The sequence below is a fragment of the Littorina saxatilis genome, linkage group LG8 (assembly GCF_037325665.1).
Source record: "Littorina saxatilis isolate snail1 linkage group LG8, US_GU_Lsax_2.0, whole genome shotgun sequence".
Lineage (NCBI taxonomy): Eukaryota > Metazoa > Mollusca > Gastropoda > Littorinimorpha > Littorinidae > Littorina > Littorina saxatilis.
Window position 1 is genome coordinate 58,307,817 of NC_090252.1, and position 17,102 is coordinate 58,324,918.

The 17,102-nt window shown below is 44.5% G+C and overlaps 1 protein-coding gene and 1 long non-coding RNA gene across 3 annotated transcripts in view; both read right to left on the reverse strand.

The window, feature by feature from the left end:
* Positions 1 to 17,102, reverse strand: part of LOC138973952 (uncharacterized) — a 38,921-nt gene that overhangs the window by 7,658 nt on the left and 14,161 nt on the right. The window contains exon 5 of the mRNA XM_070346651.1: positions 15,837 to 16,310. Coding sequence (XP_070202752.1) covers positions 15,837 to 16,310 — 474 coding nt within the window. The remainder of the gene's footprint in view (positions 1 to 15,836; positions 16,311 to 17,102) is intronic.
* Positions 1,331 to 3,630, reverse strand: LOC138973955 (uncharacterized). Of its 2 annotated transcripts, none has more exons than XR_011458234.1 (3): positions 3,083 to 3,630; positions 2,507 to 2,584; positions 1,331 to 1,484 (listed from the first exon to the last, which is right to left on the reverse strand). It is a non-coding gene; the product is annotated as an uncharacterized lncRNA (long non-coding RNA). The 2 variants fall into 2 exon arrangements; XR_011458235.1 differs by lacking the exon at positions 3,083 to 3,630 and adding an exon at positions 2,712 to 2,899.

The following is a 17,102-nucleotide window of genomic DNA, read 5'->3' on the forward strand; positions in this document are numbered from 1 at the left end:
TGTCGTCATGCTCCAGTGATCATCTCCCCAGCTGTGGCGTGATTACTGATCGCTGGGCAGCCAGCCCTGCGGTCCCAGCCGATATCCTCTACGTCATCAGTCGGCAATTTGGCCAGACTCTACAATGACGTAACTTTTCCTCCAACGCACAAGGCCATGTGTGCGTGCGTCTATGTGTGTGCTACTGCTACATCTTCAGCCTACAACATCAACAACTCTGCCCTCCTCTGACAAAACACAAGGAGGGCAGAACTCACAATGGACTTGAACACCCTCACGTTTAAGTGGGACCCGCTGCTCGACGTAAAACTCGACCCCAAGCAGCTCTCATTCTGGGTCCCCAGTGACCTGGGCTGAGGTGCACGAAGATCGAAGCGGGTGACAACCATTGGGTGGTAACTTGGTGAGAGTTGTCACCTTCTTGGGGGCTAACCGACTTGGGTCTCTCCCTCCCACTTGGTCGCGGTGCACGAAGCCGTCTCGGTCATTTACCCAACTGTGTCGGAGGTTATAAATAGATTCGGGAAAGTGACTTTAGTGGCCTTAGTGCGCATGCGCTGATCATGGTGTTTACCGTAGAGCCATCGGGAATCCAAGGGAAATTAAAGAAAACTTGACTATAATTATCAGAAAAGGGACGGGCAGTGACCAAAAATAAATGATACAATATTTGTAAATGTGGATAAGCACTGAGGCGAAAAACTAAGTTAAAACGTGTGTCTGTTTTTGAGCGCTTTTAGGGCACATCAATTAGGGTTGGCGTTGGGTGAAGAGGGAGATGCAAAACAAAACAAAAGCTACTGTGAATTTTGGTTATTTTTATCAAAATTCTGTTTGTTTTATAAAGTTATATCTGAGGTTTCACAGATTTTCAATGTGCACTGATACACTGGCCTCGAATGAATCCCTCGGTAATGCTTTTAGGTCTACGACCGAACCAAAATCATCCTGTTTCTTAACGTTTTGAGTAATGGGTCTTTTTTTTCTTTAAATTTTAATTCAGCTTCATTCTACTCAGAAAAAATTCTTTCAATGTGATGACAAAAACATTAGATAGACGTTTGCTCGGAGAACGTTTGTCAACACAGCAACAATTAACAAAAAAAGGAGGACGATATAGATTGTTAAATAAAAGGATCTGTGCTTTAGCATTCTGTCTCATCGTCATTGTTAACTGTTGCACTTCACACACACACACACACACACACACACACACACACACACACACACACACACACACACACATACACACACACACTTTTGCTCCAGTTACAATCATGTACTTCGTAAAGCTTTATTCAAGTTTGTCTCTTGTTCTTAAACATCCGAATTCAAAGCACACGTCTGAGCTGAGAATATATACTCGAATGTCTGCCGCCAATGTGAAATAATGTTGATTTGTGATCCAAACACTTCCGAAAAATGCTGGTTCGTGTGTCTTCAGTCAACCGGCGCCGCATCATCACAACTCCACCCCTGCCTGCCTGCAAAAATACAAACATAGATGGTGACACACACAAAATTCAACCCAATTTTTGTTTTTATAATTTCTACATCCGTTGACCGAATTAGTTATCATTTGGTGTTTATTAACTACAGCTTATGCATGACGAAGGTCAAGAAAGTTGTGAGTTTACATGTTAAATGGAGGGGTACTTTGGAACACTTTTGAAAGAAGCTAAAAACTCGGACCATGAAACCTACAAACAGGAAACTTCGTGGAATGGTGATGAACAAAGTGAAATTCATGCACAACAACCATGAAGATATTCGCCGAACACGATTGACTGGAAAAATGACCCCTTCATGGTAGAGTCACACTTGCGCAAAATTAACCGATGACAGGAACGCAATCGTCTATGGGGATGCCCTCCTCCTGCCTGTAATGGCTGTACTCAAGTCACTGATTGTCTAAGGTTGTTTATGGTATACTACGTCCTTCAAATAACCCCAAAAATATCAATCTTGAAGAATTAAATCGGGTTCTTTAGTGTACCGCTCCATTTTAAACCTCGAACTGTTGAGTCCATCCCCGAATTTGGATTCTTTTTCGAAAGACAACCAAAGTCAAACCATTTCACCTACAAAATAGCATCTTTCGGGACTAGTCATGCCGAAGCTGAAATTAATGTACACCAAGTATGAAGTATACGAAATACCCTTACTTTCTTGCAGACACCTCAGTTAGCTATCATGCATGCAACTGACTCAAGAAGTCTCACTGGGGAGTTGGAAACTGTGTCGTCTTCAGCCGATTAATAAATTACAATATATCAGTAAACACACACACACACACACACACACACACACACACACACACACACACACACACACACACACACACACACACAGACACACACACACACACACACATACACACACACACACACAGAATTGCAGTCAGCATTGCAAAAAATAAAGATGAATTTTCTTATGCATAATGCCAAAAAAGGCAAATTAGTCTGATTTTTGAATTTAAACGAATGATACAAACAGCGCTACATACCTTGTTCATATCCTGTTCTGCAATGTGGGCTGGCGTATATGTTTAATTAGCCCATTGTACATATCCTAGCGGTAAAAACTGTAAGAGATCAAAATCAGATAACATTAGGAAAATGATACCGCTTGCAGAAACAAAACACAAGAATGCATACTTCTTTCATTTTAGCCAGTCTGAAAAATTCATGTTCGCCAGTGTAAAAACTTACATGACATTTCCACGAACAGCTTCTATACAAAAGTATGCCCTAGCATTGGGAACTTCGTGGGACTCGAGAAAGGAAAAGAAATAATAGCTTAGAAACTATTCGGTGTTGTGTTGTTATCCTGCAATTGAATAGATGAAAAATCCATGCGTCCTTAAAAGGCACAGTCCATTCCATGCAAACAATTTGGCTCAACCCAAACCTGGCGATGCTTTTACGTAGAATAAGACTTCCCCTTTCCCAAGACACATGACAAAATTCAACAGCCCGAATCAGTGAATGCTTTGTGTGCACAACAAATTGTTATCCTTTATTTTTTTTTTTTTGCGAATTCACTTCATTAACAAAAAACTTGTAAAAAAAAACAAATTCACCAAATTCCAGCTGAGCAGAACTGCTTTCACAATAAGGACTGGGCCTTTAAAGGTACGTTCCTCATCATATTACCCAGTATATCAGACACCACATTGTCATGTTTGTCCAGGTTTTTACATGGAAAAAATAAAACTTTATTTTAACATGGGCACATACGTCTGACTTCTTTTGGTGGAGATTGGAGGATGTGCGATTCATTTCCTACTAGGCACTGGTGTCAACATGTGAAATTCATTAAGCGAAATGTTTTCACTATACACAGAACATAACCAGGCTATCAAATGTGTGGTCTATGTTCAAGTCAGAATGATGCCCTCATTTTTTTTTAATTTGAGAGATCTGTGATGTCTGACATTTTGGTTCAAAATGTAAGGAATTTATACTTAAGCTCTAATGAGTAAAATTTGTCTTGTCAAAAACCAAAAACATATTCCTTCCTCTACATGCAAGACTTTCTTTTATCTGTGCATCTTCATTTAGTACAGCAAACAAACAAAAACATCACACTCTGCATAGCGAAACAACTTGCAAAGAAAACCTCACAATCTTTATTGAGAGAAAGCCCCTGACTGTTGCAATGTTTAATGCATTAAAAAAACCACTGAAACTGTGTGTTTGAATTCTTCAGTTTGATCAGCTATATGTGTTTAAACAGTTACCTTGATCATTCTGACATGCTGTGGCTCAAATCACATCTCGGACAATGTTGTAGACTCCATAGATCTATAGACGTTGAGGCGCATGGAAGAACTGCATTCTGTGGAAACACAAAACATACACACAGAGGAAGAACAAGTCACAACAATTTTTAGCAGCAGCATCAGTATATATGATTTTATTATTTTATTAGTGTGGTGTTCGTGATCTAATGAGTTGGGGGGGGGGGGTGGACGGGGTGGGGTGGGTGGGTGGGGGGGGGGGGGGGTTGGATGTGAGAAGGTTAGTTGGGGAACCGGGGGAGGTTGGTACAATGTTTAATGTATTTGGAAGACAACAACACTGCAATGTATAATGTGAACCAACTTCTGCATGACAAAGATCAGGTAAACAAAAAAAAGTTACCTGTTTCATTCTGGAAACCTTTTGGTCCCATCACATCTCAGGCGTAAACTATATGGACACCTACTGTATTGATTAAAACAAAAACAGGCATTTTAATGGACAAAACGAATTATATGGATAGGAAAAACAGTAAGAACAGGCGCAGCAAAAAAGTCAATAATCTTACTCCAAATAACACTATCACAGATTCAGTAACTGAACCCCAGTTAAGTGTTAGTGATTCAAATGACTGAATTTAAAACAGGGAGAGAGAGATTGTGAATATATTTGTGTGTGTGTGTGTGTGTGTGTGTGTGTGTGTGTGTGTGTGTGTGTGTGTGTGTGTGTGTGTACAGGGTAAATGCAGAGCCATTGATTGGAAACAAAACCTTGTTACTGTTAAATATCAACAGTTATACAACATAAGAGGCAGAGCCATTGATTGGAAACAAAACCTTGTTACTGTATATCAACAGTTATACAACATAAGAGGCAATGGAAAAGTTGGATATGGATATGAAAATATATGTTGCAGGTGGAAGAGGGGAGGGGGAGAGGGTCTTTGTTGCTTGCAGTTAATAAGCAACTAAGGCCAGCTGTTGTTCTGGGTGTAACCTTGTAATGTTTAAGCAAACATGTTTGTGGATCACCTTCTGCATTTAGATCTGTTTGAGTATTTGCAAAGTTACCTTGATCATTGTGGCATCCTCTTGATCCCATCACATCTGAGACTATGGCCTGTAGACTCCATGGTCAGACGCTGGAGTGATAACAAGGTCATTCTGAAAAATTGAACATAAATATGCAGAGAGGGGGCAAGGATAGGGGGTGGGGGCAGGGTTGAAGGTTGGTTACAGTGCTAGTTGGACATGAGAGTGTTATGGGGTGAGGATGGTGCTGATATTAATAAGCATAATAAGTTAAAGCTCACAACTATCTTGATATTCACAGACATGAATTGCATAATGAATCCACAAGCATGTACCTTTATGTTTGCCCTTGAGTTATAGGTGGAAGGAAATGTTGAGTGGTAAACACAAGTTGTATTGATCACTGGGCCAGCCTGTGGTCAGTCCCCTTTGATCTGCAGATTGCATCAGCATAAACAAACACGTCATCATCGTAAACAGCCTGAATGGTCAATCATGAATCTAAGAATACAAACACTGGATCTAATTTGAGAGTCTGCAAACGAGTCAGTTTGAAGATTCAATGAAAATCTGGCAGTCAATGAAGCAGATAGATCTGGCCTTGCGCTTGTGTTTACAAGCAGATACATGTTTGAACATCCCTTATCTTAACGTTATCATTCAACAGATTGATATTTTGCCTGACGATTTTCCTGCCGATGAGCTAAACAAACAATGAAAATCACAGCAGTGGTAAGATTTTGAAGACGAAATTCAGTCATACAAACAAACTCAACAGAAAGAATCTAGCTAACTACTGTACAGCTTTCGACAAAATCAACGCATTTGCATGCCTTAGTCATTCCTGCTTTGATTCCAATAATTCTAGATGATCGTACTGCACAAAAAATACGAAAACGAGCTGATCGAAATGAGTAACACTGCCTCACCTGCTATGATTGTACTGTGAAAGCGAAGGTCGTCTGCGATTCGAGATTTCAAAGTCGAACAGCGGCGTTTCTGCACTCTCAGCGGTTATCTTGCTTGGAAATGTGAAAAGCATGACTTGAAATCGAACGGAAGGCACCATTCTACCTTTTCGTTTGGGCGTTGTTTTTGTAAAATCTCCGAAAATGTCATTTCGAAAAAGGCGGTCGCCATTTTTTTGGGTGCCAACTTCTTTGAGTGGGGCTGCTAGCTAGCTGGTCCAAACGGGAGCCTCCCATTCGGTACGCAACCCTGGGAAAAAAGCTTCGTGCACCCCGACCGGGAGGGAGCGGACCGACTTGGGCAGATCTCCCATTGGTTGTCACCCACTTTGGCTTCGTGCACCTCAGCCCTGGTCCCCACCACGCGCTGCCTCCTGTACAGGCGATACGCTGTTGATCGGACCATCCACGGGGACACTGTCACCTGGCTCGATCGACAGCAGATACGGCTGGATGGCAGACTGACGGTAAAGGAGATTGACGTCTCGCATGAAACCTTCTCCAACATCGACAACATCCCCACCCAACTACCTCAACAGCTCTTTACCTCTATCATCCAACTACGCAGAGAACTGGATGATAACGGCAAAAAGGTGAAGAAATGCATCACTATCACGCTGTACTATACCACGGGCACCGTCATGGTACAAGGCAAGCAGTGTCAGACGTGGAAGCGTCAGGAATACGACGCCATGATCGCCTGCCTCAGCGCCCTGTTCGACAGCACCACCGACAACCCGCTGCTCAGACAACCCTCCACACTAACAGCGCTTCTGGCCCCGCCCCCATCTGCACCAACTGAGCTCTCATCCGACGACACCCGTCGCTCGTCGTTTATGCTGGCACTTCCGGCTCCCAAATCTACGTCAGCTAAACCTCTTTCGGACTCCATGAGTCGTCGCTCTGAGCGCCTGCGTTCCAGAGCCACTGAGCAGGAAGTGCCGGTCAGCCCTGACACGCCTCCCCTGCCTGTCCAGATTTACGGCTCTGCGCCTATCAGCACAGATCGGGAGTTAGATAGCACGGTGCAACCCAGTCCTATCTCTCCCACCCCATCTTCCCCACCTGCCTCAACCACCCCATCATCTTTCACGCCCCCTACTGTCACTCTATCCTTCCCCCCCATATCCACCACCATCATCCTTACCCCAGCCACCCACGTCGCTACTACTTCCGCACACATCCCTCCCAACATCACTACTACTTCCACACTCGCTCCCACCGCTAGTGCCCCTGCCTCCTCATCTGCTGGCTCCCTCTCCCCCCTGCCAGTCAGTGACGTCACTGACCCTCCTGCCCGTGACTCGGAGTGTAGCGGTGACGACGAGGAGTGGTCTGACCTCGAGTCCGGTCATGCCTACGCCCCTTCTCCCGCTCGTCGCAAACATCGCCGCGCTGTCAGAGCCGCGTCACGTTCCAGTCCGCTGACGCTGTCCCAGGCCAAGCAGGGCCTAAAGACCCTACACCGCAGCGTCGACAGTCTGCAAGCTCACCAAGCACAGTCCAACAACACTATCGTTGGCCTGCTGGGGGACGCGAAAGCCCAAGTGACCAATTCCTTAAAACTTCACTTCAAGACAAAATGCACCAAGCTCGAGGAAACTGTCCGGTCCCTAACCAGTAGGGTCGAGGCAGTCGAAAGTGACAACAAAAGCCTGAAGTCAAAAAACAAAGACTTACAGTCGCAGATCTCTGATCTGCATAAGAAACTCAACAAGTCAACTGCTGGTGCTGCTAAACAAGGGAAAACAGTGGCCAGTCAGACCGCCCATCCCCCACTCTTGAACTCACCCCCACCGCCCCCAGCCCAACCTCTCTCACCCCATGCGCACTCTAGTCATTCTCTCTCATCACCCGCAAATCGTTCCCCTCAAAGCCCCACAGATAACCCAAGTGAAGCCAGTTCCACCCGTGACCCCCGTACTGAGCTGTCTGACGCGCGGGTTCAGACCGGAAAAACCCATGTCCTGCTAGGAGACTCAGTGTACCGCTTCATTCGGCCTGACCTAGTGTTCCCATACAACCAGGGCCAGAAGATCAGCGTGTCGGGCATCACGGTCGACGATCTGCTGCACTGGCTGCGCTACATCCCAGTCAACAAAGAAGTGCAGCAGATCGTAGTCCACGTAGGCGTGAACACCTGCCTCACCGACGTTGTCACCGGCAGCAGGTGGTTGGAACTAAAAAAGTGGCTTAGAAAAGTTTTTCCCAACGCCCGCCTAGCCTTTTCCTCCATTCTCCCCCTTCTCCGCAAGAGTAATTCCCTGTGCAAAACAGTGGTCGAATCCAACATGCATCTTGCGGAGATGTGTGAGAGTGAGGGCGTTGATCTCATCGAAAACACCTGCACCTTCCGCACTGCCAAGGACCTGCCTAAAAAGGCGTTGTACCACGACAATCTTCACCCCAGTACTCCCCATGGTCTGGCAAAGTTGACCATGAACATCCAGGCTGCTGTTCCTTCTCCTCACACCACCGACCGTAATGACAGGTCTGGCCAGCCCTCCGGTCTCCATAACAACAACTCCCCAGTCCGACCTTCCTATGCTCAAGCAGTACACGATAGCCGTCCCAAGCGTGGTAACCCTCTACTCCCCACCCCAACAAGTGTCCCGCTGGGCAGTACAGACTCGCCTGGCCGGTCAGCCGGTCCTCCCAGAGACCGCTCGGCCTGGTCCTCTCACCCCAACCAGGTCAACCCTCCCAACCCACGTGACCATCTCCTCCCCGGCAACCACTCTGCCTGGTCTTCTCGCCCCACTCAGGTCAACCCTCCCTACCTTCGTGACCATCTCCTCCCCGGTAACCACTCTACCTGGTCCTCTCGCCCCAATCAGGTCCAGCCATCGCCACAGCGGGGCTCTTCCAATCCACGTGACCGTCTCCAGTCCGGCCGCAATCAGCCTGATTGGCCGATCTCTGCTTGTTACCCCATTGCCCAGTCTCCACCCAGAAGAGATTATTACCCCACTCCTCCCCATCCGTCATTCAATGGTCCCGCTCTCCTTCCCATGCTGATGTCCTTACTGAGGGCACAAGCGTTATGTTAATTGTGGGTGTTGTGCGTGTATGTGTGTGCGTGTGTGTGTGATTGTGTGTGTCTATGTATGAGTGTTTACGAAATAGCAGTTCATCATGAATGTGTGTCTGTTCGTACGTACCTTGGCCGTGCGTAATTCCTAGTGCAAAGTGACTAAATTGTCTTCCTTCGTGAAAATTGCAAGTTTAATTTCTGGAGTGAACTTATTTTAAGGATATTGTTCGTCTGCCTCATGTGCTTACCGGTATCTATTTTGAACTCCACAATGGACTATATTACATGGTAATTCAGTTCTCCTCGTGAACACTGATGGTAACCATTGTGTTTTATTTTGACTTGATCGGACCCACTGACTTTGAGTGACCATTGTGTTTTAATTGACTTGGTCGGACCCGTGTGACCGTGTGACCATAGCGATCAAAGTGCCTTTATTAGTTACACTTGCACGCTGAATGTTTTATTATGTTTTTACCGACAGCCATTGCTAATGATTTTAATTAGCTGCTGCCGTATTTCTTGAGTTGTTCTTGCTTATTTGCTTTAATTCTTTGTTTGAAGTTTTCGTGTATTCCTTCTTCTTGTGTTTGATAATGCTGCATGTTGGTCATTTAAATGTTTACCATCTAGATGCCAAAGTACAAGACATATGCAATTTTCTACACAGCGCAACCCCCGTGTACCACTTATACGGCATCACCGAATCACGCTTACACGACAGCATCCCCGATACCCGCATCCGTATCCCTGAGTATGACGTCATACGTCGTGATTCCCGTCGTACGGGTGAAAATGGCATCGCTGCTTACATCCACTCTTCCATTGTTCAATACACGCGTAGAAGACCTGACTTAGAACACAAAGACATTGAATGCATGTGGCTAGAGTTTAAACTAAAGGAAACAGCCCCTTCTACTCTTGTTTGTTTTCTTTACAGAAACCCTTCTGCCATTGGTGACGGGTACGATGACCTTATCGAGATGATAGATACAGTGTATAAATGTAAACCTCACGCAGACATCCTGTTACTCGGGGACTTTAATATTGACTTATTAAAACCTCAGCCTCGATGGGATGGGATTGTATCATCACTAGGTTTCAAGCAGCTTATAACTTTACCTACTAGAGTCACAGAAACTTCATCTACTTTGCTTGATCACATCTACTCAAACAACCACTCCTCAGTACTAAATGCTTCACTCGCAGATCTTAGCATTAGTGATCATTCTCCAATATTCTGTACTAAAACCACTAAAATGCCAAAATCAAATCATAAAGGTCACACAGTCATATCTTTTCGATCCTTTAAAAATTTTGATCGTGATTCCTTCCTGTCCGATCTCAACGTAGCACGATTTGACCAAGTTTTCAACCACACGGTCCCTGATCAAGCATTAGAATGTTGGTATGACACCCTACTACCTATAATAAACAAGCACGCACCTATAAAGAAAATGAGAGTAAAACATCCTAAACTTCCACCCTGGATGTCCAATAAAATAACTGAAGCCATGGATCAGCGTGACCAGTTAAAAAAAAGCTAAACAATTCCAAGATTATAAAACAGCTAGAAATAGGTTAAAAAACATGGTTCGTGACTCAAAGAAAGCTTACTTTAATAAACTCGTTGAGAATAACCGGGATATCTCGCAGATCTGGCGTGCACTAAATTCACTCATCAGAGGTTCCACCTCTAACTCCACCCAGATCCCCCGTCACTTAACGCCAGACATCTTTAACTCTCACTTTTCGTCTGTAGCTACCTCTCTTAGCAACCCTGACAATGCCTCTCCCAACAACTCTGACAATCTATCCCTCTACTGCAAACAAAAGACGGCGAATAAAGCACCCTTTCAAATCCCACCCATTGCAGTGCACGAATTAGGACGACTGATTTCACAACTTCAGAACAAAAAATCTTCAGGACCTGATGAAATCAGCAACCACTTATTAAAACTCTCCCTTCCTTACACAGTTGACTCTCTCACATATATCTTTAATCTCTGCATACAGCGCAACACCTTTCCGCAAGCACTAAAGAAAGCTAAAGTTATTCCTCTCCCCAAATCCAAAAACACTTCTGATATTAGCAACTACCGCCCTATTTCCTTACTCTCAGTACTATCAAAGCTTCTTGAAAGACATATTCACATTAATCTCACAAAATACATGGACCGTTTGGCACTTTTCCACCCCTTGCAGTCTGGTTTCCGCAGTAACCACTCATGTTCTACTGCGCTCTCGCTTTTGACAGACAAATGTCTGTCAGCCATAAATTCCTCCCAGCTCTCTGGGGTCGTATACTTAGATTTTTCTAAGGCCTTTGACCTCGTTGATCATAAAATTCTCCTCAACAAATTATCACTATATCTCAATGGATCTGACTCTCTGTCTTTCTTTCAGTCTTTCCTTGAAAACCGATCGCAACAAGTCTATGTACATGGTGCGTACTCAAGAGAGGAGTCCGTGTTATATGGAGTACCCCAGGGCTCTGTCTTAGGTCCTATTCTTTTCTGTATTTACGTTAATGACCTTCCACTTCACTTCTCTGACAACTCAGTAGAATGCCACATGCTCGCTGATGACACAACACTACGGACACAAAATAGACGTCTTGAAAATATTCAACAATCTCTTCAGCACACCCTTAGAGACATCTCACAATGGTGCTCTGAAAACAACATGGTCCTAAACCCTCTGAAATCTAAATCAATGGTAATTACAACGCGCCAGAAGCATCAGTTGTTCCCCCTCTCACTAGATCTCACCATCAACAGAAACTCAATAGAAAAGGTTAGCGAACACAAACTGCTAGGCGTGATTATCGATGATAAGCTTAGGTGGCATTCCCACATTGAACATCTGTGTAAACGCGTTTCAAGAAATTTATTCCTACTTTCAAAACTTCAGTCAGTCATAACTTTAGACGCCCGAAAAATGTTCTACAACGCCCACATCAAACCTCACATTGATTATGCCTCTGTCATCTGGGATGGCTGTAGTGATGCATTATTCAAAACTATAAATTCTCGTCATCGTAGGTCAGCTAAACTCATTCTGCCTGACCCATCACTAACTACTGACGCAAAACTGACAGCCCTCAATATACCTCAACTTAAACAACAGCTTTTATTTAATAAATCAGTTTTCATGCACAAGATCCTACATGACCAAGCACCCGAATATCTAACTCACTTGTTTCAATCAACACCTTCTCGGTATTCCACTTTCAAGCATAATCTGGCCTGCCCGAAGCCACGCATTGACATATTTAAAACTAGTCTTTCATACTCGGGAGCTTATGTCTGGAACTCCCTACCTACATGCTTAAAATCGACCAGTAACCTTAAAACATTCAAAACACATCTGCAAAAATACATTCAAACATCACTTTAATGTAATGTGCCTGGTTGCTCAAACGTATGTGTGCCTTTTATCCTTCTGAAAATGTGCATGTATGTGTCTTGCGTCAACTTGGTGTGATAAGAATACATTCTCGTGTATTACTCCTTCTAGTATCTAAGATAGTATTACTGCATTTTATATTGGCATGGTGATTCCTTCATAATCTAAGATGGTATATATTGGGTCATGAACGGGTTTTTTTTTTTTTTTGTTTTTTTTTTTTTTTTTTTTTAATTTTTTTTTTTTTTTTTTAACTTTGCTACCTGATCCTTTATTTGGTTAGTGTGTCGTGTTATGTTGGCTTGCCTTATAAGTTAGTTGATCTTGTGTGTGTGTGTGCGTGTGCGTGTGCGTGTATATATATGTGTGTGTGTGTGTTCTGATAATGTATGGTTGTATATCTGTATATCACATGTCGATAAAAAATGATCTTATTCTTATATTACTATTATTGCGTGTGTCTGCGTTTCATCATAAAAAGTTTGTTCCTATGTATTCCCATTTCGATTATAACCATTTTGCTTAGATCAGGACTAGCTGTAAGAAAGGTCCTACGGACCTAATGCTATCTTTCCTGTAATCAAGTTCAAAGTTTGCTATCTTTCCTGTAATAAAGTTCAAAGTTCTCTCTCTCTCTCTCTCTCTCTCTCTCTCTCTCTCTCTCTCTCTCTCTCTCTCTCTCTCTCTCTCTCTCTCTGTCTCTCTCTCTCTCTCTCTCTCTCTCTCTCTCTCTCTCTCTCTCTCTCTCTCTCTCTCTCTCTCTCTCTCTCTCTCTCTCTCTCTCTCTCTCTCTCTCTCTCTCTCTCTCTCTCTCTCTCTCTCTCTCTCTCTCTCTCTCTCTCTCTCTCTCTCTCTCTCTCTCTCTCTCTCTCTCTCTCTCTCTCTCTCTCTCTCTCTCTCTCTCTCTCTCTCTCTCTCTCTCTCTCTCTCTCTCTCTCTCTCTCTCTCTCTCTCTCTCTCTCTCTCTCTCTCTCTCTCTCTCTCTCTCTCTCTCTCTCTCTCTCTCTCTCTCTCTCTCTCTCTCTCTCTCTCTCTCTCTCTCTCTCTCTCTCTCTCTCTCTCTCTCTCTCTCTCTCTCTCTCTCTCTCTCTCTCTCTCTCTCTCTCTCTCTCTCTCTCTCTCTCTCTCTCTCTCTCTCTCTCTCTCTCTCTCTCTCTCTCTCTCTCTCTCACCAATTCCTCCATAATCTGACACATTCGTCGGCCTACGTTCCACTGCCTGTTGGCTGCATGGCTTTGTCTGCTATTGGCATGTGGTCGTCAAGTTGGGTCTCCTTGCCACGAGCTTCATGGTTGCAAGCCGCTGCAACACTGCGCATCACAACCCTCGGTCTTTGTGGAGCTGCATTCATGTCACCGCTTTGACGGCGAGTTTCACGTGTTTGAGGACAGGGGGCTGCGACAGTGTGTTTGTCTGCTTGACGAGTATGTTTGTCAGTGTCACGGCAATGGAATGTTTCTTTGATTTCAGTATTTTGCTGTTGTAAGTCGGGAGGAAACTCATCCTGATCATTATCTCCTACCTCCCTCAGCCTTTGATTCAGGCGTTGTTGGTTGCGGCGCTGTTGTGAAGGCGAGGATTCTGTTCCACTGATCCTGTCTACTCTGTGTCATGTCGGCGTCACTGTGCCAGGCTGTGAGTCGGATGGTAAATACATAGGTTTGTCCATTGCCGCTATTTGTCCACAAACTGATTCTGTGTTAGGTAAAGGGGGGTGCACAACATGTCTTGAGCTCCTCCTGACACAACGAATAATGTAACAAAAACGAATAATGTAACAATTGTTACATTATTCGGGGGATAGCCCTTTTTCAACTTAGAACAAGTTAAGACTTAGATTAGAAAAAGTGTAAAATAGCTCATAATACAGTCTCGGGTAAGGGTTAGCATCCACTCTCAAAAAGCACATGTCACTCACATGGCATGCACGCTTTTTGCAGAATCAGTGACGCCACTCGCACACATGCACAGACAGATAGACACACGCCGTTATACTCTGATTCTACACCCCTCCCCGCGATTTGTAAAATGTTTTACAAATCACGTAAATGCGCCCGATATTTAACTCATCATCTCCAAAGTGAAGGGATCTATATAGAAAAAAAAATGTCATTACTTTTTTGTCCCATCGCTTGGAAATTCGGGTCGCTTCCTCCCAGTGGAAAGCTAGCAGTAACAGAGTCGCGCTACCCCAAAGTCAAGGGATCTATTAGTCCCGTTTCGCCGTTATCCCATTTCACCCCCATCCCATTTTGCGACATTTCACAGGCCAAGTGTCATTTTACCACCATAGCATGTACCATGAGCTCCACGTCCTATTTTGGCGCAATCCCGTTTCGCCGTTAGCCCATTTCGCCCCCTCCCATTTTCGCGACATTTTACAGGCCAAGTGTCATTTTACCACCATGTCATGTACCATTAGCTCCACATCCTATTTTGGAGCAATCCCGTTTCGCCGTTAGCCCATTTCGCCCCCATCCCATGTTTGCGACATTTCACAGGCCAAGTGTCATTTTACCACCGTGTCATACCACTAGCGCCACATTCCATTTTGTCGCCATGCCGTTTTGCAGTCATCCCTTTTCGCCGCCATCCCTATTTTGCGACAATTTGGATTGTGGCAAAAATGGGATTTCGCGTAAACGGAATGTCTTCCTAGTTGAATAACGCAGTATAGTAGTAAAGTGAAGCTTGGCAAGAAGAACAAATCAAAATTGGGATGGCGGCCAAATGGGATGGTGTCAAAATGGGATGTCAAGCTATTGTTATGACACGGCATATAATGCAATGCATTTCCAAAAATATGATGACATTTGTTTTTCCTCCGATGAGAGAAACATAGTTCTTTCATCCGGAGTCTCCCGATAAGAAAAACCTCGAATGTAAGAAAGCAAAAATAATTTCTCCTGGACACTCTTAGTCTTATAAACCCTATGTTCTTGACCTCACTGGATCATTCGCATCATTACGCACGAATTTGTGTGCATCACAATAATTATCAGTCTAGTGTTTCCTAGTGAATTATATTTACAGAGAAAATCTCGATAGCAATTTCAAGAAAAGCTATGTACATTATTCGTTGTATCAGCTCCTGGTAGTCCAGTGGCATCCATATTTCGGTGTAGATACCTCAAAATTACAAGGGTTTTTTGAGAAGCAAACACTTGCGTCTGTTGATCACAGCCGGTGACCTTGAGAGAAAGAGAGAAAGAGAGAGACAGAGAGAGAGACAGAGACAGAGACAGAGACAGAGAGACAGAGAACGAGAGAAAGAGAGAGAGACAGACAGAGAGAGAGAGAGAGAGAGAGAGAGAGAGAGAGAGAGAGATAGTGATTTGGGGGTTGCATTTCCGCCTGAATAAGAAATGGCAGTGCATGGGGCACTACAAACGTGCACATATAATTGTGGACAAGATCACTTCCCATGGATTGTTCAGTTTGTCAGTATGTGTGTGTATGTGTGTGTGTGTGTATATGTGTGTGTGTGTGTGTGTGTGTGTGTGTGTGTGTGTGTGTGTGCGATGGGATTGGCCGATTGCATAGTCCTTCACTGTGGGTATGCAGCGCAATTGCTTGTTTGCAAATTTGAGAAAGGTATTGCACTTTTACTTAGTTATCGTAACCATTATGTGTTTCAAGAAGAACAACTTACAAATCATCGATAATATCACATTCATCAGCGATGACAAAGAGCCTGCCCCTGCTGTCCACCCTGGTCACCAGATACTGCACTGAGTTCCTCCTTTGATCCTTCTCCCTGGCGTCAGTGACGTGAAGATGCAGCGTGTGCTGAGCGAGGGGGCCTGCCATCTGCCGCACCTGGTGATCTATCATGTAAGCTGCTGCCAGAGAATGCCCTCCTATTAGACTGACAATGTGGACATGGTGACCGTCGTGAAGCCACTTGACCGCCCTCAGCACTAGGACCAGAGTCTTTCCTGTTCCAGGAGCTCCAGCCAGGTAGACAAGGGGTTGATCCTGGTGCAACACGTCCAGCTGAACCGGGTGGAGGACGATCTGGGTAAAGCAACATCCGGTTTCTGACACCGCCTCCCCCTCTGTGTGGACGTGTAGCCGTGGTTTAGACACACTGAACACCTGCACTGTGGTGGCGGGTCCCGCGAATCTGTGTGAGATAATAAATGATAAATAAACATTAAACACAAAACCGTGTATTTCCGTATTCATGCTTCTATCACACAGACATTATAGATAAGAGAAGTATTTGTTTGCGAAAAATTTCATCTCGTATTGTACGCAATCTATATAATTATATACTAGAGGAATACCCGGCTTGGCCGGGTGGATCGCGAGACATTTGAATGAACCGAACCATGGACCCGCCAAGCTTAAGTCCCTCCCAGATTCGTGGAATGGGAACAGCACGAAAATGATTCAGTAGCCATAATGCCATTCCTGATCACATCATGTCGAGTCCCATCCCTGTCGACGATTGAGAATTGAGAAATGTAGAGCTTATCTCTAAGCCTTTTTAAAACTGTTAGGGCTTCTCAAAGGAAGGCCAGAACATACAGACACACAAAAGCCGCCAGACCACATCACAAACAGAACTCTACAATCCACAGGTGTTGCCCACACACACACACACACACACACACACACACACACACACACACACACACACACACACACACACACACACACACACACACACATACACACAGAAGCCGTATATATATATACCTTTGCACTTTTACAGTGAGGACAATTTAGGGGTGCAAGGACAGCGTTCTGGACAGTGCAGTGACCTTCTAAAAATAGTCACGGAACGGAAATATCCGCGCGCCACAGGAAGGAAGGGAGATAAACGCTGAAAACACTGGAGAAGATAAGGAAGAGTTACTGGCAGTGGATCCAGAGAAAAAACCAAAATCGGTTCAGCGCTGCGCGCTGAGAG